Source organism: Erinaceus europaeus, chromosome 9, assembly GCF_950295315.1.
Source record: "Erinaceus europaeus chromosome 9, mEriEur2.1, whole genome shotgun sequence".
Classification (NCBI taxonomy): domain Eukaryota; kingdom Metazoa; phylum Chordata; class Mammalia; order Eulipotyphla; family Erinaceidae; genus Erinaceus; species Erinaceus europaeus.
In genome coordinates this window covers 66871505-66894122 of record NC_080170.1, presented here as the reverse complement: position 1 = coordinate 66894122, position 22618 = coordinate 66871505, and the positions used below count along the sequence as shown (strand labels likewise).

The 22618-nt window shown below is 43.3% G+C and overlaps 1 protein-coding gene across 1 annotated transcript; it reads left to right on the top strand.

Moving 5' to 3' along the window:
• Positions 1-2881: 2881 nt before the first annotated feature.
• Positions 2882-19331, top strand: LOC103122692 (low affinity immunoglobulin gamma Fc region receptor III-like). Its single transcript, XM_016192657.2, has 5 exons — positions 2882-3239; positions 4316-4441; positions 5897-6151; positions 14547-14813; positions 18705-19331. Exons 2-5 carry the CDS (start codon positions 4372-4374, stop codon positions 18857-18859), a joined length of 747 nt encoding a protein of 248 aa, XP_016048143.1. The 5' UTR covers positions 2882-3239; positions 4316-4371; the 3' UTR covers positions 18860-19331.
• Positions 19332-22618: the final 3287 nt, after the last annotated feature.

Here is a 22618-nt window from a genome sequence, read left to right as displayed (position 1 = left end):
TTAAAACACAGACTGAGTCTTTTTAATACATAGGCTGAGTCTTCAATATGTTGACTCACTCAAAAGTCTAGACCAGGGAGAACAGAAGCTACCAGTGGCACAGCTATAAACAAGATGTTGGGTATTGTACAGCAAATCCTAACAAAGGGACTTTTCAAAGTAACCCAATTCCAAATAATGTGATGATAACAATAACTATCCATTGTCTTCTTGAACCCTAAGACAGCAGGAACCTCACATGTCCACTATAGAGCCTATATTTCCCCCAGTCCTGGAATCTTAGGGTGGGGCGCACTTTCCTGCATGCTTCTCTCAATTCGTATCAAATAATATTGCATCCGCCAATCACAACCTAATCAACGCAACAAGTGCCACCTCAGCATGCTTCACTTCAGACTGTGTCCAGAGTCTCCAGGTGTGGAATGACAGCCCTTCAGCTTCATTACTCGGATGAGACCTTTCCTTTCATAGTATTCTCTAATTCCATCTCGGGTGGTTCACTTCCTAACAAAGTCCAAAACCTAGATATAGATCAGGTTCCCTGAGATAGAGCATATGTTCACACATATCCATAAACTAGGGCAAAATATATACCTGAAAGCAAAAGTACACAATAGTCTGCAATGAGTACCTCCCAACACTTCATCTGCACTATTCCAGCCTTTAGGTCCATAATTGTTCAACAATTTGTTTGGCTTTGTATGTTAACTCTCTTTTCAGCCACCAGGTTCCAGATGTCAGCAAGATGCAGACCAAACTTCCCTGGACAGACGACCCCACCAGTGTGTCCTGGAGCTCGGCTTCCCCAGAGACCCACCCTAATAGGGAAAGAGAGAGGCAGGCTGGGAGTATGGATCGACCAGTCAACGCCCATGTTCAGTGGGCAAGCAATTACAGAAGCCAGACCTTCCTTCTGCAACCCACAATGGCCTTGGGTCCATACTCCTAGAGGGATAAAGAATAGGAAAGCTATCAGGGGAGGGGATGGGATATAGAGATCTGGTGGTGGGAATTGTGTGGAGTTGTACCCCTCCTATCCTACGGTTTTGTTAATGTCTCCTTTTAAAAATAAATTTAAAAAAATACACCCCTACAAAAAATATTTTTATTTATTTATTTAGTCTCTTTATTGAGGGATTAATAGTTTACAGTCAACAGTAAAATACAATAGTTTGTACATGCAAAAAATTTCCCAGTTTTCAACATAATAATTCAACCTCTACTAGGTCCTCCTCTGCTATCATGTTCCAGGACCCGAACCTTTCCCCCATCCCAGAGTCTTTTTTAAAAAATATTTATTTATTTATTCCCTCGTTTTGTTGTTGTTGTTGTTGTTGTTGTTGTAGTTATTATTGATGTCATTGTTGTTGGATAAGACAGAGAGGAATGGGGAGAGGAGGGGAAGACAAAGAGGGGGAGAGAAAGATAGACACCTGCAGACCTGCTTCACAGCCTGTGAAGCGACTCCCCTGTAGGTGGGGGGCTGGGGGCGTGTGCTTAACCTGGTGCACTACCACCCAACTCCCACACCCCCCCCCAGTCTTTTACTTTGGTGCAGTAAACCAACTTGAGTCCACGTTCTACTTTTGTTATTTCTTTTGATCTTGTTTTCAACTTCTGTCTATGAGTGAGATCATCCCATATTCATCCTTTTGTTTCTGACTTATCTCACTAAATATTACTTCTTCAAACTCCATCCAGGATGGGGTGAAGAAGGTGAAATCACCATTTTTAATAGCTGAGTACTATTCCATTGTATGTGTGTGTATATATATATATATATACATATATATCATAGCTTATATTTTATTTATTTATTGATGAGAAAGATATGAGGAGAGAGAAAGAACCTGACATCACTCTAGTACATGTACTGCCAGGGATCAAACTCAGGACCTCATGCTTAAGAGTCCAACACTTTATCCGTTGTGCCACTCCTAGATCACCACTCTCAATTTGTCTTTGTCTTTATCTAATAAAATAAGTAAATGCTCTAAAGGTAAAAATAATATATATGTATGACTGACTCATGCTGTGAGCAGACATTTTGTTTATCCATTCACCTGGTGATGGCCATTCAAGCTGCTTTGACTTGTTGGCTGTTGTGAATAATACCTGTAACACATTGAGGAGAGACATTTTCTCTCTATCCTTATAGATTTTTGTTTAAGTTCTAGTTTTATTTATTTGGAGAGAGAGAGAGAGAGAGAGAGGAGAAAAGAAGAGAAGAGAAGAGAAGAGAAGAGAAGAGAAGAGAAGAGAAGAGAAGAGAAGAGAAGAGAAGAGAACCAGAACATCACTCTGGCACATGTGATTCCGGATGTTTGAGGATCCAACACTTTAACCACTGCACCACCTCCTGGGCTGCCTCTTCTAGATGCTTTCAACCAAAAGTAATTATTATTAATTTTTAAGAACTTATTTCATTTATTTCCTGAGCTAAAGATAGGGGATAACGGAGAGAGAGATCAGCATAACACTCTGGCATAAGCAGTGTTGGGGGATGAGCTATGGATTTCATGCTTGTTAGAGTAGTGGCACAGGATTTGCATGCATGAAGCCCTGAGTTCGATACCTGACACTGCACATGCAAGCAACACACTGGTCTATCTCCCTCTCGCTAATAGATATTTCTTAAAATTTTAAAGCAATTGTAGGACCAGGGTGATAGGTCAGCCTGTCACGGCACAGAACTTGTATAACTGAGGCTACAGAGGCTGCAAATTCAACCCCTGGTACCAGTCACACACACACACTCTCTCTCTTTCTCTCTCATAATAAACAAGTAGTATGTGTGGTGTATGTAGAAGAGTACACTGTCATCATAGAATCTTGATCACAAATTAAAAAAAATAAAATAAATAAAATAATTTACTTATGGCAATTTACACATACACAGAAGACTCCAAAGAGTTTTGTGACTTGAGAGTACAGCTGCCTTTCTAGACTCAGGAAAGGGGCAAGTGGGCTGGGCTTTCAAAAGGAAGCTGGTGGCTGGTAAGACAGCTTGCCTAGATGGTGCATCCATGTGCTATGCACACGACCCAGGTTTGAATCTGGCCCCCACTGCTCTAGAGGACATTTCAGTACTGTGGTATCTTTCTTTGTGTCTTGCTTTCCAGCTAAAAAGGAAAAAAAACAAAAAACAGTAAGGTTTGAGTGATGAAACCTTAGCAATAATAATGACAAGAAAAAAGGAACCTGGACTTTTACCAGGAGAAAAAAAGGATCAAAATTTGGTAAGCGGATACTAGAAGCATCTGAATTTATTTTATTTTATTATTTTTTAGCATAGGAGCATAGTTCAGGTCTTGGTTTGTTTTATTTATTTATTTATTTATTTATTTATTTTTGCCTACAGGGTTATTGCTGGGGCTCAGTGCCTGCACTACGAATCCACTGCTCCTGGAGGCCATTTTTCCATTTTTGCCCTTGTTATTGTTGTTGCCACATAGGAGAGAGAGAAACTGAGAGAGGGAGGGGAGACAGAGGGGGAGAGAAAGATAGACACCTGCAGACTTGCTTCACCACTTGTGAAGTGACCCCCCCCCCCCTTACAGGTGGGGAGGTGGAAGCTAGAACCAGGATCACTGCACTGGTCCTTGCACTGGTCCTTGCACTTCTCGCCATGTGCACTTAACCCACCTGGCCCCTGATTTTATTTATTAATTAGAAAGATAAGGGGAAAGAGAAAGAAAAGACATCAGCCTGGTACATGTGCTTATGGGGATTGAACTCAGGACCTCGTACATAAAAGTCCAGTGCTTTCTCCACTGCACAACCTCCTGGTCCACTCAATTCTTGTTTATTATGGCAGTGCCAGGGACTGAACCAGTGAACCTGTGACTTCTGAACCTCAGGCATGAGAACCTGTTACCTAAATCACTGTGCTGTCTCCCCAGCAGTAGACAGGTGTTTGTCTTGCCAGATAAAGAGAATAGGTAGCCTGGGAAATGATGCAGTGGATAAAACCTTGGACTCACAAGCATGAGGTCCCAGGTTCAATCCCTGGTATTGCATGTACAAGAGTGATGCTCCAGCCTCCCCTGCCACCCCTTTTTCTCTCTCTCATTTGTTAATGGTAAGGAGAACCTGATCATTTGTGAAGGAATGGAATATGGGACAGGGGCTTTAGAGGGAGAGGGTCTATGACATCAGATCACTAGAAATCCAGTTGCTTTCCATGTGGTTCTTGAGGGAGGTTTGCCTTTAAAGCTGACTCAGCTTCTGGCCCATCTCTAGTTGACTGGCCAGTGAAAATGATCTGATGAAAGCGTGAGAGGGACTGAATCGACACCCTTCCTCTTTTCTGAAGTCATTTACCAGACCTGCTGAATTGGGGCCCAGTGCTGAGACAACTTTAATACCAAAATGTTGGAGAAGGTTCCTCCTCTGGGCAGTCGGTGGCTGCTTCCATCGCTGATAATTTCACTGATGTTGGGTGAGTGGGGAACATTCTGGAACCAGGCAATCTCCATTCCTTGTAGGGAGGACCCCAGGGGATGGGGTGGGAACAGGGTGAAAGAAAAAGAGAATGTGGATTTAGTCCCAGATTCCTGGTTATTCCTCTGTTTTGTTTTTCTTTTGGGAGGTATGTGTGTGGGGTTTGGGCAGGGTAATTTCAGACTCTGCACAAAATATCCTGTCCCTTTGTAGCTGTGGGGGGTGGAAGGTGGGGGCAGAAATGACTCAAGAAAAATGACCTTCCCTTTTAAGAACCCAATTGGCAGCAGATTCTCCAGATTACTCTGAGAGGGGAACCCCAAATTCACCTCCCCCTTAGACCTTACCCCCTCCCCTTTTGCTTCTGATCTGCTCTCTTCTCATTTGCAGACTCTGCTGCCAGGGGAGTTGGTGAGTGTGCGCTTTGCTTCCTTGTGCTTGTGCTGTTAGTGTCTTACACTGTGGAACTGCCTTGACTGCCTTGAAAATGGCACCCAAAACAGGATTAGGGTGCAGCCCAGTGCCATTTCCACCACCACCACCCCCCATTTTAGTGGGGCCTAGGATTGGTGTCTTGGCAAAATTCCCATGGATCCACCAGAGGCCCAGACATATCAACATCAATATACAAACATCCTGCTTTCCAAGGAGACAGCCAATGGGAATACACAGGACTGACAGGCAAGAGGTCACTGATTGATTCCTGGAGCTGAGCGACGCTCTGATAAAAAAACAAAAAATACTACACTTGGATAGTGTGCTTCTTTTTCCTGTGAACCATCCAGGTTTGAGGTCAAGGTCCATCACACTGAAGGGAGCTCTGGTACAATATTCTCTCTCTCTCTCTCTCTCTCTCTCTCTATATATATATATATATATATATATATGTATATATCTGTCCCTATATAAAACAATAAATAGGGCCAACAAAATAGCTCACTCGTATAGTGTGATACTTAGCCACATGCATGGTCCCCATCACATTGAAGGAAACTTTGGTGTTGGTCTCTTTCTCTCTCTCTGCCTATCTCTATCTGAAATAAATACACAAATAAATATCTTTTAAACAGTGTGTGTGTGGGGGGGGTAGGCTAGAAAGAGAGAGACAACTAACATACAAATCAGTGGGGGTGGGGGTGGGGGGTGGGCTGGTTCCCCACTGATAGCTTGGGGAGAGATAGGATTCCTCCTGAAGTCCTGTAGAGGGTTGTTAGCCCAGCAAGTACAAGAGTGTCCCTCAGTGAACCCCTCTCCTATCAACCCTCCCCATCAACCCATCTCTCTGCAGATCACTTTGGCCAAAAGGCAACACATGCAGAGAGAATGAACTATTCAAGGACACCCTTTGACCAGGTCCCTAGGGTACCCTCTGCTTCACACCCCCACTCCCACTTCCCCTCCCCTGCAGATCCTGAGCTTTCTGCCCCCTGTCCCTACCCACCCCCCTTCCCAGATCTCCCGAAGGCTGTGCTACATCTCCAGCCTCCATGGGTGCGTGTGTTCCAGAATGACAGCGTGACTCTCATGTGCCAGGGAGCCCGAGTCCCTGGGGACCTATCCACCCACTGGTTTCACAATGGGAGCTCCGTGCCTGGTCAGGAGCAGCCCAGCTTCAGCTTCCAGGCTGATAGCAATGACAGTGGGGACTACCAGTGCCAGACCGATGGAACCCTCCTGAGCGACCCTGTGCACCTGGTGGTGCTGACAGGTCAGTGGGGATCAGTTAAGGGGTAGTGGGCATGGGTGGAAGTGTCTGGGGATACCAGGATCTGCTGACATTACAGGAAAGGGTGGGTGGTTCCTAGGGATTAACTGGTGAGCTTTTGTGGGCACTCATTTCCCCTCCCGCCTCTGTGTTTGTGGGGTGTGGTGGTTCCCTGGAAGTCTACAGTGGTTTTGGCCTTAGTCTCATTGAGCAAGAATGTTCAAGACATAAACAGCACATGAGTGAGGCAGATGGCAATCACTGTGCAGAAAGCCATTGCACATGCAGGCAACCATTGCAGGACATTGAGATAGGGCCTGAAGAGGGGTGGGGGCTATGGAACCAGAGGGAAGGGGGAGGTTCCTGTGGGGGGACTCATTTTTTTTATAACTTTAAAAAATATTTATTTATTCCCTTTTGTTGCCCTTGTTATTTTATTGTTGTAGTTATTATTGTTGTTGTTATTGATGTCGTTGTTGGATAGGACAGAGAGAAATGGAGAGAGGAGAGGAAGACAGAGAGGGGGAGAGAAAGACAGACATCTGCAGACCTGCTTCACCGCTTGTGAAGCCTGGGCTCGGGATCCTTACTCGGTCTTTGCACTTCGTGTCACGTGTGCTTAACCGCAGCACTACCGCCCGACTAGGGGGAGGGGGGGAGGACGACTCATTTTACCCTCCCTACCTTGTCTCCATAGAAGTTCAGCACCTTTCTTGTTTTTGTTTTGTTTTTTTCTTTTCTCTTTTTCCAGCTTTATTCAGATTGAGTATAATACTGTGTAAGTTTGTATACCGTATGATAATTTGATACACACATATATTTCAGGTGGAGCAGGTGGATCTTGTGAAGGTCTACCTTGTGCAATGTAGGGTGATCAGCAGTATCTCTGACCCTGATTCACTACCCACTCTTTTCTTCTCCCCACTCTTGTTAGAACAACCCTAAATGACTCCAGTCTTCTTCCTCTTTTTCTGCTGCCTATTCCCCTGCTTCTTTTTCTTCCCCACCAGTTTTACCATTGTGGCTTGATGTTTGCACTCCATTCTGATAGTCATTTTCCATATTCTTCTTCTTCCACTTCTTCTTCTTCTTCTTCTTCTTCTTCTTCTTCTTCTTCTTCTTCTTCTTCTTCTTCTCCTTCTCCTTCTCCTTCTCCTTCTCCTTCTCCTTCTCCTTCTCCTCCTCCTTCTCCTCTTCCTCTTCCTCTCCCTCCTCTTCCTCCTCCTTCTCCTTCTCCTCCTCCTTCTTCTTCTCATTCTCCTCCTACCTCCTCCTTCTCTTTATTTCTTTTTTCCATTCCAAGAGTCTAGGTGCCTTTTTTTTGTTCCCTTCATTTATTTTATTTTTCTTATATTTAATAAATTGAGAGAAGAGAGAGAGAGGTAGGAAGAGAGAAGGGCGGGGGTAGATACCATAATGGTTATGCAAAGAGACTCTCATGCCTGAGAGTCCCCCACAACACCATAAGTCAGAGCTGAGCAGTGCTCTGGTTAAAAAAATAAAAATAAGGTGGTCTGGGAGATGACACAATAGAAAAAGCATTGACTCTTAAGCAGGAGGTCTGGAGTGTGAAGTGACCCCTGGTAGGTGGGGAGCTGGGGGCTTGACACTTCCTTTTCAAACTGGAAATTAGATGTTTGCCCTGCCAGGCAGACAGGTCATTCAGATCCTGGACCAAACCCCCCCCCCCCCCCCCAACTGCACTCCTGAATTTCACTCTCTAGGTTAAGGGAGTGAGTGTTAAACTTCTTGTGAGACTGCAGTGTATCAGTTGACCTCAGCTCCAAGTAAACTGTAAGCCACCTGTTGTGAACATGTTGGGGAGGCCTCTTCTGAACCCCTACACAAAACAGTTCGTTTGCTTCCCTTTTGGGGGGGTGGTAACCAGAATACTGATCAGCTCTGGTTTATAGGGAATTGAACCTGGTACTTTAGGAGCCTCAGGTCTAAGAGTCTTTTTGCATAACCATTGTGCTATCCCCACCCTGCTTCTTTTTTTTTTCCAAGTTCATTTGTATAAGCTCTCTAGATTCTACATAGAAGTGAAATGATCCAATATTAGTCTTTCATCTCTCTTTAGTTATTTCACTAAGCACAATAACCTCCAGTTCTATCCATTTTGTCCCAAAGGACACAACATCATCTTTTTTGATTACAGACTAGCATTCCATGGAATATATATCCGATAATTTCTCTAGTCAGTCATTTGTCAATGGACATTTAGGCTTCTTCCACTCTTTGGCTATTGTGAATGATGCAGCTATGAACACAGGGGGCAAATGCCTAAAAATGGTATTGCTCAAGGCACTGCTTGAGATTGAAGTTTTGTTGAAAGAGAAGTAAATACTGACTCAACCTCATAAGTATCCCCAGTGACATCACAGCAGCCCATCACTTCCTTCTGTGTCTTCCTACTCCACACACAGCTGCATAGCCTTCACACTTTAAAAAATTTTTTAAAATCTTTTTTTAACATTTATTTTTATTTACTTATTATTGGATAGAGAAAGAGAGAAATTGAGAGGGGAAGGGGATATAGAGAGGGGGAGAGAGACAGAGAGATACCTGAAGCTCTGCTGCACCACTCGTGAAGCTTTCCCCCTGCAGGTGGGGACCAGAGGCTTTGAACCCAGATCCTTGCACACTGTAATGTGTGCGCTTAACCAGGTGCACCACCACCTGGTCCCCAATTTTTTTTTAAGATTCTATTTATTGACTGGTAAGAAAGATAGGAGGAGAGAGAGAAAGAACATGTGCTGCCAGGGATTGAACTCAGGACCTCATGCTTGAGAATCTAATGATTTATCCACTGTATCACCTCCTGGACCACAGTCTTCAGACTTTTCAAAAAAAGAAAAGAAAAAGCAAAGCTATAAGACCATCAAAATGTCAATAGCAAGGACGGACGTAAGGGTCCCGGTTCAAGCCCCCAGCTCCCCACCTGCAGGGGAGTTGCTTCACAGGCGGTGTAGCTGGTCTGCAGGTGTCTATCTTTCTCTCCCCCTCTCTGTCTTCCCCTCCTCTCTCCAGTTCTCTCTGTCCTAACGATGACATCAATAACAACAACAACAATAACTACAACAGCAATAAAAAACAACAAGGGCAACAAAAGGGAAAATAAATAAATATTTTAAAAACACTTTAAAAAAATCAATAGCTTACTGCTTTGCCATGTGTGCAACCCAGTTGGACCACAGCACCCCCACCACCAGCGGCACCACCACATACATACACATACCTTCTGAAAGAAGCTTTGGTGCTGTGGTCTCTTTCACTCTCTTCTCTCTCTTTGCTTGTCTGTCTCTATCTAAAAACAAAGACAAATAAAAAATATGACAACAATAGATTTCTGGGCTCCCAGGTCTCATAAGACCTACATGTGTTCTGTACATGGAGGGAATGGACTAGTTGTTTCCCAGTAATGTGGCCTTTCTAAACTAAGTTCTTTTTCCTATATAGATTTACTTTTTTTTTTTTTTTAATGTATCTAACATGTTTTGAAATTTTATTGAGGGGGTTAGGCGGCAGTGCAGCTGGGTAAGCGCAGGTGGCGCGAAGCGTAAGGACCAGAGTAAAGATCCCGGTTGGAACCTTGGCTCCCCACCTGCAGGGGAGTTGCTTCACAAGCGGTGAAGCAGGTCTGCAGGTGTCTCTCTTTCTCTCCCCATCTCTGTCTTCCCTTTCTCTCTCCATTTCTCTTTGTCCTATCCAACAACGACAACATCAACAATAATAACTACAACAACAGTTTAAAAAAACAAGAAGGGCAACAAAAGGGAAAATAAATAATAAAAAATTAAATAATAAATAAATAAACCAGAACTGAGCAGTGCTCTGTTGTTTATTTCTATCTCTCCTTAAAATAAAATTAAAAAATTATTGAGATATATTTGGCACATAATGCTATATTTTGGTCTGTTTTCTTTTATACATTTGAGATGAGCTGAAAGAAGTGAAAGAGTGAAAGAAGTGGAAGTTGGGCGGTAGTGCAGCAGGTTAAGCACAGGTGGCACAAAGCGCAAGGGCCAGAGAAAGTACCCAGGTTCTGGCCCCCAGCTCTCCACCTACATGGGAGTTAAGGGCCCGCATAAGGATCCTGGTTTGAGATCCCGGTCCGAGCCCCCTGCTCCCCACCTGCAGGGGAGTCGCTTCACAAACGGTGAAGTAGGTATGCGGGTGTCTCTCTTTCTCTCCCCATATGTCTTCCCCTCCTCTCTCCATTTCTCTCTGTCCTATCTAACAACGATGACATCAATAATAACTACAACAATAAAACAACAAGGGTAACAAAAGGAAATAATAAAAAAAAAGAATTGGTCACCTGTGTCTGTCCCCTGAGATTTGAACATTCAATACATTAAATAATTGGGTTGTAAACCAACAGCAAAGTCAATTTTTCAGATAAATGTGCTACACTCTGCTGATTAAAAAAAGTTATTTGTTTATTTATTATTTTAATAAGAGCACTGATCAGCTCTGGTTTATATGATGCAGGGGACTGAACCTGGGACCATAAGAGTCTCTTTGCATAACCATTATGATATCTACCCCCACCCAATGTACTTTTTCAAAAAAATATTTTATTTATTTATTTTCCTTTTTTGTTGCCCTTGTTGTTTTTATCAGTGTTGTGGTTACTATTATTGTTGTTATTGATGTTGTTGTTGCCGAATAGGACAGAGAGAAATGGAGAAAGGAGGGGAAGACAGAGATGGGGAGAAAAAGACCTGCTTCACCACCTGTGAAGTGACACCCCTGCAGGTGGGGAGCCAGGGGCTTGAACCAAGATCCTTACTCTGGCCCTTGGGCTTTGTTCCACCTGCGTTTAACCCACTGTGCTACTGCCCAAACTCCTATGTACTTTTTAAAAAATTGCCCACAGGCTTTTTACTGGGGCTTGGTGTCTGAACACAAATATGTTGCTGCAGAAGAAGACAGATAGCATAACGGTTATGTAAAGAGGCTTTCATGCCTAAGGCTTTAAAATCCCAGGTTTAAACCCCCGCACCACTATAAGTCAGAGTTGAGCAGTGCTCTTGTTGAAAAAAAAAAAAAATATATATATATCCTAGTTACCCTCCTCCCCCTTTATTAGATAGGACAGAGAGAAATTGAGAGTAGAGGAGAAGACGATAGAGAGGGAGAGGAAGGGTTGGTGGTGGCACACCTAGCTGATTGCACATGGGTAGGACCTGGGTCTGAGCCCCCAGTCATCGCTTGCATGGGGAAAGCCCTGTGAGTGGTGAAGCAGTGTTGCAGGTATCTCTCTGTCCCTCTCCATCTCCCCTCTTGACCCTCTCGATTTCTTGATATCTCTATTTAATAAATAAAGACATCTAAGAGAGAGAGGTGCACGTGGGGACTGGGGCCTTGAACACAGGTCCTAGTACATGATAACATGTGAGCTTAACTAGTATGCCACTCTCCAGAGTTTTTATCTTATTTTATATATTGAGGCAGAGAGAGAGAAAGAGAGAGAGAGAGAGAGATCACAGAGAGAACACAGCACTAAATCTTTCTTCAATGCAATGGGAGCCAGACTTGAAAGTCCAATGCTTTATCCTCTGCACCACCTCCTGGACCACAACAGACATTTTTCTGAAGAAGAGATACACATGGCCCACAGGCACATGAAGAGATTTTCCACTTCACTTATCATTAGAGAAATGTTAATTAAAACTATGCTGAGATCAGGGGAGGAGATGGAATATGGAGTTCTGGTGGTGGGAATTGTGTGGAATTGTACCTCTCTTGTCCTATGGTCTTGTCAGTGTTTCCATTTTATAAATAAAAACTTAAAAAAAAAAAAAACTATGCTGAGATACCATCTCACACTGAGAGAATGGCTTGCATCAATAAACCAGGAAAGGAAAGGTGTTGGAGAAGTTGTAGAGAAAAGGCAACTCTGCTTCACTGCTGGCAGGATTGCAAACTGGTACAGCCAGTTTGGAAGACTGTATGAAGGTCCTTAAACAAATAAAATTGTAATTACCTATGACCCATCAATATCACCCTCGAGCTTTTATCCAGTGGACACTCAAGCACTAATTTGAAAGGACATATGCACCCCTGTGTTCATAGCTGCATTATTGTTTTGGGTTCAAAAATTTAGGTGTGCATTCACATTCTTAGATTTTTATATTTTGAATGTTTTTCAGGTATGGAAATTTTTCTGTTAAAATTTCTTTGGGACTGGGGGGATAGCATAATGGTTATGCAAAAAGACTTTCATGCCTGAGCCTCTGAAGTCCCAGGTTCAGTCCTTAGCACCACTATAAGCCAGAGCTGAGCAGTGCTCTGGTCTCTCTCTCTGTATTTCTTGTTTAAAATAATTTTTAAATGTTTTAATTATCTTTATTTATTTGTTTGATAAATACAGTCAGAAATTGAGAGGGAAGGGGGAGCTAGAGAGACAGAGAGAGACACCTGCAGTACTGCTTCACCACTTGTGAAGCTTTCCTTCTGCAGGTGAGGACCAGGGGCTTGAACCTGGGTCCTTGTGCATCTTAATAGGCATGCTCAATCAGGTGTGCCACCACCTGGCCCCTGTCTCTCTGTATTTCTAATTAAAAATAAATAAAAAAATTTTTAAATTTCTTTGAATTTGTTCTTCATTCTTTCTCTTTTTCCTTGGAGATCACAATAACTATGATATTTGTCTTTTTGATGGAGTCTGTAATTTCATTAAGAAGTGCTTCATTTTTCCTAAACCTTCCTCTTCAAGAATTTTAAATTCACAGTGTGTGGTGACTATGTCTTCTAGTATTCAAGTTCCCTCCTCTACCTGGTTAAGTCTATTTCCAAGGCCTCTTACCTCAACCTTAACTGCATTCAAAGTGTTCTTTAGGCCTTGCAGTTCTGTTTGTTTGTTGTCATTGTTTTCTTTACTTGTAATTATTCTGTAAAATGATCATTTAGTTCTTGAGTTGATTTCATAATGAGTTTTCTGAATTCTATCTTTGTTATTTTTTCTAGATCTGTGCCTATCTGGTCATTTGGGGTTTCTGTCATTGCTATCTATGTATTTCTCTGTTTCCTCATTTAGTGTGGATTTCATTGTTGTCCCAGCAGGAGGTGCTGTGGGTAAGGTGTTCAATTTCCTTGTTTATATATCTTGGTGGGGGAGGGTAAATTTTTATCCTGTGTCACCGGGCTATTTCTGTAACCTTTATGTCAATATAGGGTCTCCCTGCGGCTATTCCAGCTTCTGTGGGACAATAGCAAAAAGCCACAGTTTAAATTGGTGACTTTTTAGTTTTTTTTTCTTCTTCTTCTTTTTATTGCTAACACTCAGACCCAGAAGTGGTGTGTCTCAGCTACCAATATAATTTGATGCCTACTGTTTCTGACCACTTGTTTTTAGTCCTGGGAATCACTCATGCACTCCTTTTCTATACTCAGACCACATTTGTCTGTACTTACCTGTGATTTTCTTTCTTTCTTTCTTTCTTTCTTTCTTTCTTTCTTTCTTTCTTTCTCTCTCTTCTTTCTTGCTTTCTTTTTTTTAATTTGTTTTTTATTTTATTTATTCCCTTTTGTTGCCCTTGTTGTTTTAATTGATGTTGTTGTTGTTGTTGGATAGGACAGAGAGAAATGGAGAGAGGAGAGGAGACAGAGGGGGAAGAGAAAGACAGACACCTGCAGACCAGCTTCACCACCTGTAAAGCGACTCCCCTGCAGGTGGGGAGCCTGGGGCTCGAACCGGAATCCTTATGGCTGTCTCTGCGCTTAACCCGCTGCGCTACAGCCTGACTCCCTCTTTCTTTCTCTCTTTTTTCCTTTCTTTCTTTCTTTCTTTCTTTCTTTCTTTCTTTCTTTCTTTCTTTCTTTCTTTCCCTCACTGTCCTTTCTTTTAACTCAGACCCAGAAGTGTTGTGCCTCAGCTGCCAAACTCCTAGTCTGGTGCCAGCCATTCCTGAGTGTGGCCTTTTAGTCCCTAGAATCTCTCCCTCAACCCCTTTTCTGCCAAGGAGCCACATTATTGTACCCACCTGTGACTTGGTGAGTTTTCTGAAGAGATCCCGGTTATATTTTGTTGAGTTTTTAAGTGATTTTCATTGTTTTTTCCTAGTTGATCAGGGAGAGCAAAACAGGCTGCTGAGACTACAAGCTTTAATTCCTTAAAACCTTCCCCCAACTCTTGAGAGTGAAGTTCTTCCTCTTCCTCTTCAGAGGCCCATCATAAGCCTAGGATGTTCAAATTTTTCTAATATGTCTCAGTCTGGAGTCGCCATCCTGTTTTGTGTTTTATTTTATTTTGCTTATTTTATCAATCACTGCTCAGCTCTGGCTTCTAGTAGTGCTAGGGCTTGAACCTGTGCCCTCAGAGCCCTCAAGCATGAGAATCTCTTCACATAATCACTAGGCTATCTTTCCAACTCTGTTTTGTGTCTTTCAGACTGGCTCTTGCTGCAGACACTTGGCCTGAAGTTCCAGAAGGGGGACCCCATCTTGCTGAGGTGCCACAGTTGGAGAAAAAAGCCTGTGTTCAAGGTCATATTCTTTCAGAATGGAAAAGCTGTGAGGTATTCCCGTCAGAACTCTGACTTCTCCATCCCTAGTGCCAATGCCAGCCACAGCGGGAAGTACCACTGCACTGGGTTTATTGGAAAGATGAGATACTCCTCACAGCCTGTGACTATCACCGTGCAAACTGTGAACCAAGGTACTTCTGGCCTTGGTATAGGCTGGGCATAGAGGGAGTCCTCACTGTTCCCAGCATCAGTGCCTGTGTCCTCCTAAGTGGGCCTCTGTGAGGTAGTAGGAGCCCAGGAAGCTCTAACTTGACCTGCCTGTGGCTGAGATCCTACCCATTCCTCAGAGTGTAGCAATGGGTGTCACTCCCTGAGAGTTTGACCTCTTGGGGGACAGAGGCTATCCACCCCCCACTTACCCCCCATTGTTTGCTTTGGAGAGCCACCACAGTACCAATATTCCCTCCAGTGCTGTATACCAGGAGCTCAAATCTGGGTCACGGGCATGGCAAAACTGTTCTCTCCCAGGTGAGCTTTGTTTCAGGCCCAGGAAATGGTCTTTGAAGCTTCACAAAACCATGTACCAGACACTATCAAGCTTCCCCCCTTGGGTCCCTCTGGCCTGAGGATGTAATGGATTGAGTTGTGAATCTAACTTTTTTAAAAAATGTTTTTATTATCTTTATTTATTTGTTGAATAGAGACAGCCAGAAATTGAGAAGGAAGAGGGTGATAGGGGGAGAGCGACAGAGAGACACCTGCAACACTGTTTCACTACTGGCAAAGCTTTCTTCCAAGGGCTCATACCTGGGTCCTTGTGCATTGTAACATGTGCACTCAACCAGGTGTGCCACCATCCAACCCATGAAATCAGTTCTTTATCCACTATGCCACCTTTCAGAATGCTTGCTAGTTTTTTGTTTATTTTGTTTTTTAAGATTTATTTTGGGCCCAGGATGTAGTGCATTGAGTATGATGCTATTCTTGGAAGCATGAATGAGGTTTTGAGTTTAGCCCTGGTATCCCATGTGCCAGAGTAATATTCTGCTTCTCTCTTTTTCCTTTCCATCTTGTGGTAGTAGTAGTAATGGTAATAATGGTAATAAGTACTGTAGATGTTACCTGTCTAGGAGAATGGTGGAATTCTACCATCCTGTTTTCCTGATCAAGATTGAAAGGGAGTGTTAGAATGTGAAGATCTGGGGCTTAAGTCTAGGGAAACACTGTCCAAAAGATTACTTTGATGGAGAAGTTGATAGATGGAACCAAGAATTTCCAGTAAAGGTCTTCTTGCTCTCTGTTTGAAGGACTATATGCTGGTTTATATGGATCAGGAGAACCAATCCCCCTTGTGGTCAGTTTAAGAGATGGAATTCTGGATGTGAGGGCAAACTGGCTGCGACATCTGTCACCCCATTGATCGCCAGGGTTGATTCGGTTGATCTGGCTGGCTAGGAGAGTGTCCCCTTCCTCCCTCACCGCTCCATGTGAATGCCTCCCAAAGGGGTGCAAGAGGGCAGCCTTCCCCAATAGAGACTGACTGGTCTTCGGTCAGGGTATACAAGTAGCTGCGATCCCGTGCTTGAACCTCCAAACAAGCTCTCAAGAGATGGAATTCTTTTTTCTCTCTCTCTCTCTTTCTTTCTTTAAATATTTACTTATTTATTCCCTTTTGTTGCCCATGTTGTTTTATTATTGTAGTTATTATTGTTGTCATTGTTGGACAGGACAGAGAGAAATGGAGAGAGGAGGGGAAGACAGAGAGGGGGAGAGAAAGATAGATACCTGCAGACCTGCTTCACCACTTGTGAAGCGACTCCCCTATAGGTGGGGAAGCCAGGGCTCGAACCGGCCCTTGAGCTTTGCTCCACCTGCGCTTAACCCACTGCGCTACTGCACTACTCCCGAGATGGAATTATTTTCTATCACCTCACGGAGCTAAGGTGATAGTTAATTCCTGGGGGAAAATCTTGAGAATGTCTTCCCTAGGCCAGCTGGCATACATGCTACCTGGAAAATACTTAACTGTGTATCTTCAACACACACAATACAGTGAAGTGAGCTAGTATGAGGTTATTCAGGATTATACATTAACTATAAAAGAGACCGCAATGCAGCCTGCTTGAAAACAGTGGAACAAGAAAACCAAGATGGCTGTCTTCTAGTTAAAAGCAGTCAGTTTAAAACATTAGGCAGATTTGGGGCCGGTGCAGTTGGTTAAGCATTTGGCAAGAAGTGTAAGTGCCTGCGCAAAAATACCTGTTCAAGCTCCATTGATAACCTTGGAGGCAAAACAACATCAGGAAGATTGAGGTGCTAATGTAGTCTGTCATTCTCATTCAGTTCTCAAAGGTTCCCCCCAGGCACATTCATGAAAAATGTTCATCACAGAGGGTTCTGTGTCCAAGCTCAAGATGGAACAATGCAAGCCTTATATTTCTACTCTGTATGGAATGTACATGGAAGCTGTACATTATAAGCTGTGCACTGGTAAAAAATAAATAAATAAATAAATAAAATAGGGATGGAAAATAGCTCAATTGGACAGTGCACTGCTTTGCCATATGTGTAACCCAGGTTTGAGTACAGCTCCTACTCCATTGAAGGAAGCTTCAGTCATGTGATCTCTTTCAATCTTCTCTACCTTCTATGTCTCTACCTTAAAAAAGGAAGAAGGGTGGCTGGGCAGTGACACACCTGGTTGAGGATGCATGTTACAGTGTGCAAGGACCTGGGTTGAAGTCCCCAGTCCCCTCCCGTAGGGGGAAAACTTTTCAAGTGGTGAAGCAGTTTTACAGGTGTCTGTCTCCCCCCCCCCATTTTTTTAATCTTGACTTATTTATTGGATAGAGACAGCCAGAAATCAAGAAGGAAGGTCAGGATAGAGAGGAAGAGAGACACCTATAGCCCTGCTTCACCACTCGTGAAGCTTTCCCCTGTAGGTGGGGACCAGGGACTCGAACCTGGGTCCTTGAGTATTGTGCTCAACCAGGTGTGCCACCACCTGGCCCTCTCTCTCCCTCTCTATCCCACGCTTCCCTCTTGATTTCTGGCTGTCTCTATCCAACAAATAAATACATAAAGATAGTACAAAGAAAAATTTTAAAAAAGAAGCAGGAGAACTAGGAAGAGGAGGAAGAGAAGGAGAAGGAACAAAGTCCCAGGTTCAGTTCCCTGCACCACCATAAAAGCTATTGCTGAGCAGTGCTCTGGCAAAATAATAATAATAATAATAATAAAATTATAAGAATATCGGGGAGCTAGCATAATGATTATGCAAAGAGACTTTCATAGCTGAGGTTCTATAGTCCCAGGTTCAGTCTCCCATACCACTAGAAGACAGAGCCAAGCAGTGCTCTGGTAAAAGAAGTAAAGTAATAATAAAAATAATAATAATTAAAAATAAGAAGAAAAATTAAATAAAATTAAAAAATTAAATATAAAAAGTGCTTTCAGAGAAATTGTATAGACAACTTATAAATTCAGTTTTTTTTAACTTTTTAAAATTTATTTTCCCTTTTGTTGCCGTTATTGTTTTTTACTGCTATTGTTATTGATGTCTTCATTAGATAGGACAGAGAGAAATGGAGAGAGGAGGGGAAGACAGAGAGAGGGAGAGAAAGATAGACACCTGCAGACTTGTTTCACAGCCTGTGAAGCTACTCCCCTGCAGGTGGGGAGCCGGGGCCTGGTCGAAGTCACAACCTGGAACTGGGATCCTTATGTGGGTCTTTGGCTTTGCACGCTTAACCTGCTGCGCTACAGCCTGATTCCCAATAAACTCAGTTTTATACTGCCTTACTCAAACTTCAGCTACCACAAACCCTTACGTTACAACTTCAGCCAGTGTTCCTCAGAAGAGATGGATCCTAGTCACCATTTAGAAGTTCATCCCATGTAGCCCTGGGTTTGGGGAGACAGAGAGGCGAAGAGACCCAAAGACCTCCTAAGTAGCCTGTCTGCTCTAGGCTTGGCTCAGTCCTGACCACTTTTGTTTCACAAAGGCAGGGGACTGGGAACCTATTGTTTATTGAAAATTTCTACTCTAACAACAGTCATTCTACCCTATGGTCTTTTCTCAGGTCCTGAAATTCTATTTGTTTTCGTGCCATGGCATCATCTCATTCTCTTCCTGGTGAATGGAGTTTTGTTCTTGGTGGACACAGGGCTCTACTTCTCTGTGCACAGAAACCTTCAAAGTTCATCAAAGGACAGAAGGAAGGGCAAAGTTAGATGACACAGGGACCCTTAGGAAACCTGTCCCTCAGCCTCACCTGGACAGCAACCTAGGCTGGGAAGCCTCACATATTCTTGAGTCTCCAGGAAAGGAAGGGCCTGTGACATGTGGGCTGCATTCCCACAGGCTCCAGATTTGTGGACTCCAGATGGTCAAGGCTCAGTTTCAGCCCACAGTCGACCAGGGCTCACCACCAATGTTTCCCACAGGTCTGCAGTACATGAACCCCCTTTTCTTTCTATTCTATTTGGTAGGACAGAGATAAATTGAGAGGGGAGGAGGAGACAGAGAAGGAAGGAGAAAGAGAAACTATTGTAGCACTGCTTCACCACTCATGAAGCTTCCCTCCTGCAGGTGAGGAGCGGGGCTTGAGCCCAGGCCCTTGCACATGGTAATGTGTGCCCTCAATCAGGTATGCCACAACCTGTCCCCCACCCCTGCTTCCTTTTTCAGAATAAATCTCATGATCTGACTTCTTCTCAGTGATACATTACTGTGACCTTTGGCGCTGTGGGACATTACAATAGCCTTGATTAAAAAAAAAGGAGGGGAGTCAGGCGGTAGTGCAGCGGGTTAAGCGCAGGTGGCTCAAAGCGCAAGGTGGCTCCCCCAGCACCTCCGGCTCCCCACCTTCAGGGGAGTCGCTTCACAGGCGGTGAAGCAGGTCTGCAGGTGTCTGTCTTTCTCTCCTCCTCTGTCTTCCCCTCCTCTCTCCATTTCTCTCTGTCCTATCCAACAATGATGACATAAGTAACAACAACAATAATAACTACAACAATAAAACAAGGGCAACAAAAGGGAATAAATAAATAAATATTAAAAACATAAAAATAAAAAGTAAATAGCACTAAATAACATGAATCATGGTGATGTCATGTATGGTACAGCAAATCCTAATCATGGGATTTTCAAAGTATTGTACTGAAATATAAAAAAGGACTTCACAGGGGCACAGCTGCTTGGAGTGGGGTTAAAACAAACAAAGGTTTATTACATGGTGGTACAGCAGTATGGAGCAGTATATTTTAGGTATAGAAAAACAAGCAATTATTGGCAGGGGTAAGAGTAGGTCAGGTCCATGAGATAAGTTCATTACCAAAGTTCAGCTTCATGTGTACAAATCCCAAGAGGAGCAGCCATGGCCTCCATCATGTAGGAAAGCAGGGAACCTGGAGAGTGCAGGAACAGAGGCCAACTTTTGCCTGAAGTTGGCCTGAGTTCAGTCCTGACTCCAGCCATATGTTAATTACCTTCTCAAGGTCAGCTATATGCTAATCAAGCTTCAAAGTCCTATTCACAATATCAAAGTTAACCAAGCTGCCAAATAACTTGGTTATAGGTTACAATGAGAACTACAGGGCTGGGAGTTGGGCGATAGAGCAATGGGTTAAGCGTATGTGGCGCAAAGCACAAGGACTGGCTTAAGGATCCAAGTTGGATCCTCACCTGCAGGGAAATCGCTTCACGGGCAGTGAAGTAGGTCTGCAGGTGTCTGTCTTTCTCTACCCCTCTCTGTCTTCCCCTCACCTCCCCATTTCTCTCTTTCCTATCTAACAACGACCACATCAATAACAACAACAACAATAATAACTACTACAGCAATGAAAAAAACAGCAAGGGAAATAAAAGGGAAAATAAATAAATAAATAATAATAAAAAAAGAACTACAGGGCTGGGGAGACAGTATAATGGTTATGCAAAAGCCTTTCAAGCCTGAGGCTCTGAGGTTCCAGGTTAAATCACCAGCACCACCATAAGCCAGAACTGAGCAGTGTTCTGGTCTAGAAAGAAAAAAACTTCAACTCTAAAATAGCAAAGAACCTTCCCCATTCTCTTTAAAAATCTGTATTTCTGGGGTCCAGGTGGTGTGCACCTGCCTAGGTGCAAACATTACAGTGTGCAAGGACCCAGGTTCAAGCCCTGGGTGATTCTCTGTCTCTTTCCTTCTCTGTCTTCCCCCTCCTCTCTCAATTTCTCTCTGTCTCTATCCAATAAATAAATAAGTAGTTTTTAAAAATCTATATTTCTCCCAGTCCTGGAACCTCTGGGACTTTGCTTATATTTCTTTATGCTTCTCCTCTTGATCCCCTACCCTGTGATGTTGTCTTTGCTGACCTCAACTAAATCAGTGCAACCAGTGCCACCATGCCATGATTCACTTCATTCTGCATCTAGAGACACCAAATCTGAGATGTCAACTCTAATAATCTGGTGGGACCTTTCCTAACACATGGGACTACCTAGTTCCATTTCAAATGGCACACTCTCTAACATATAGATATAGACCAGGGCCTGGAGGACAGGGTACATACACACATGTATCCATAAGTTAGGGGAAACGATATACCTCAAAGTAAAAGTGCTCAGTGGTCTGCTGTGATTAGACTTAGACTTAATAAACTCAGCAAACAAGTAGAAAGACGTAAAGAAGACACCATAAAAATCTAATATTTACTACTTAGGCATAGACAACCCTCTCTCCTACCCCTTACTTCCCTCAATCACTCAGTCACTCAGTTAATTACACAAAAGAAAAAATCACAAAAGAGATATCCCCTAATCTCTCCTGACACCAACAGCATTAATGTTACTCCCTTGGAAATCTTTAAAAGAAATACTGTATACAATGGGCCAAGGGGTATACCGATAAAAGTATACATGTCAACTAAAGGACAGCTATTGTCTCCTATGACAACCCCTATTATAATCACCAAACAAGTAAAATGCATTAAAACACAAGGATAACTTAGATCCCACTTAAACCCTAGGTCTGTTCCCTCTCCAACTTGAGGCCAGATCCCATGGATTGGATACAACAAGTGATAGTCAGTGATTTAACAACTGGGAGAAAGTTTAACCTTGTCAGATGAAAAATGCCAGATGACAAAATCTGAATAAGGGCAAGAGACTGGCTCAGTGTAATGAAGGCCTTTTTGGTCAACACCAGGCCACTCCATCATCTGGGACTCTAGTCAGGGAATCCTGGGACTCCCACAAAGATATGATGGGTCTAGACCTTTAACAGATCTGTTTCTCTCTCTCTCTCCTTCTCTCTCCCACCACTGGTCACATCCATCGAGATCATCATAAGCCCTCTTGTGGGCCTCTTCAGGACCTTGCCCTCACTGTAGAACAGCAATAGTAGGGAGTGTCCCACTCTCTGAAGGGAGGCTGTGTCAGCCTACTCTGTCACTCGAGGAAGACTGGTCCTGAAATGAGTTTAACTTACAGTGTTCCTAGCTGTGACCATGGACTGTGAGCTCAGACTGACATGGACTCAGAGGTCACACAGGCTCCTATGCTAAATGTGAATATATATGAGCCCTAGGTCAGATTGATGGGGTAAGCAGTTAATGGTATTTATATACTTTCCTCTTGTTTGGGAGACACTTTCCATCCTAATCTATCTTTCTAGCCATAATCTAAACTCTGACAATATCTTCCCAGACATGGAAGACATAGTTATCAGGCAGGCTCAGGCAAAAATTACTAAAGTCATGGGCTCCTGGGAATATACCTAAAATAGACTTCCTAGCTTCTTTTCACTGGAAGATGCCCTAATCTCATCTGCTCTATTCCTACCTCTGGGTTCCTGTTTATTAAACAAATTGTCCTGCTTTGTACAGTTCTCACCACCAGCATTCTGTATCCCACCCCCTCCTCTGATAGCTTTCCTGTTCTTTATCCCTCTGGGAGTATGAACCCAGGCTAATATTATGGGGTGCAGAAGGTGGAAGGTCTGCCTTCTGTAATTGCTTC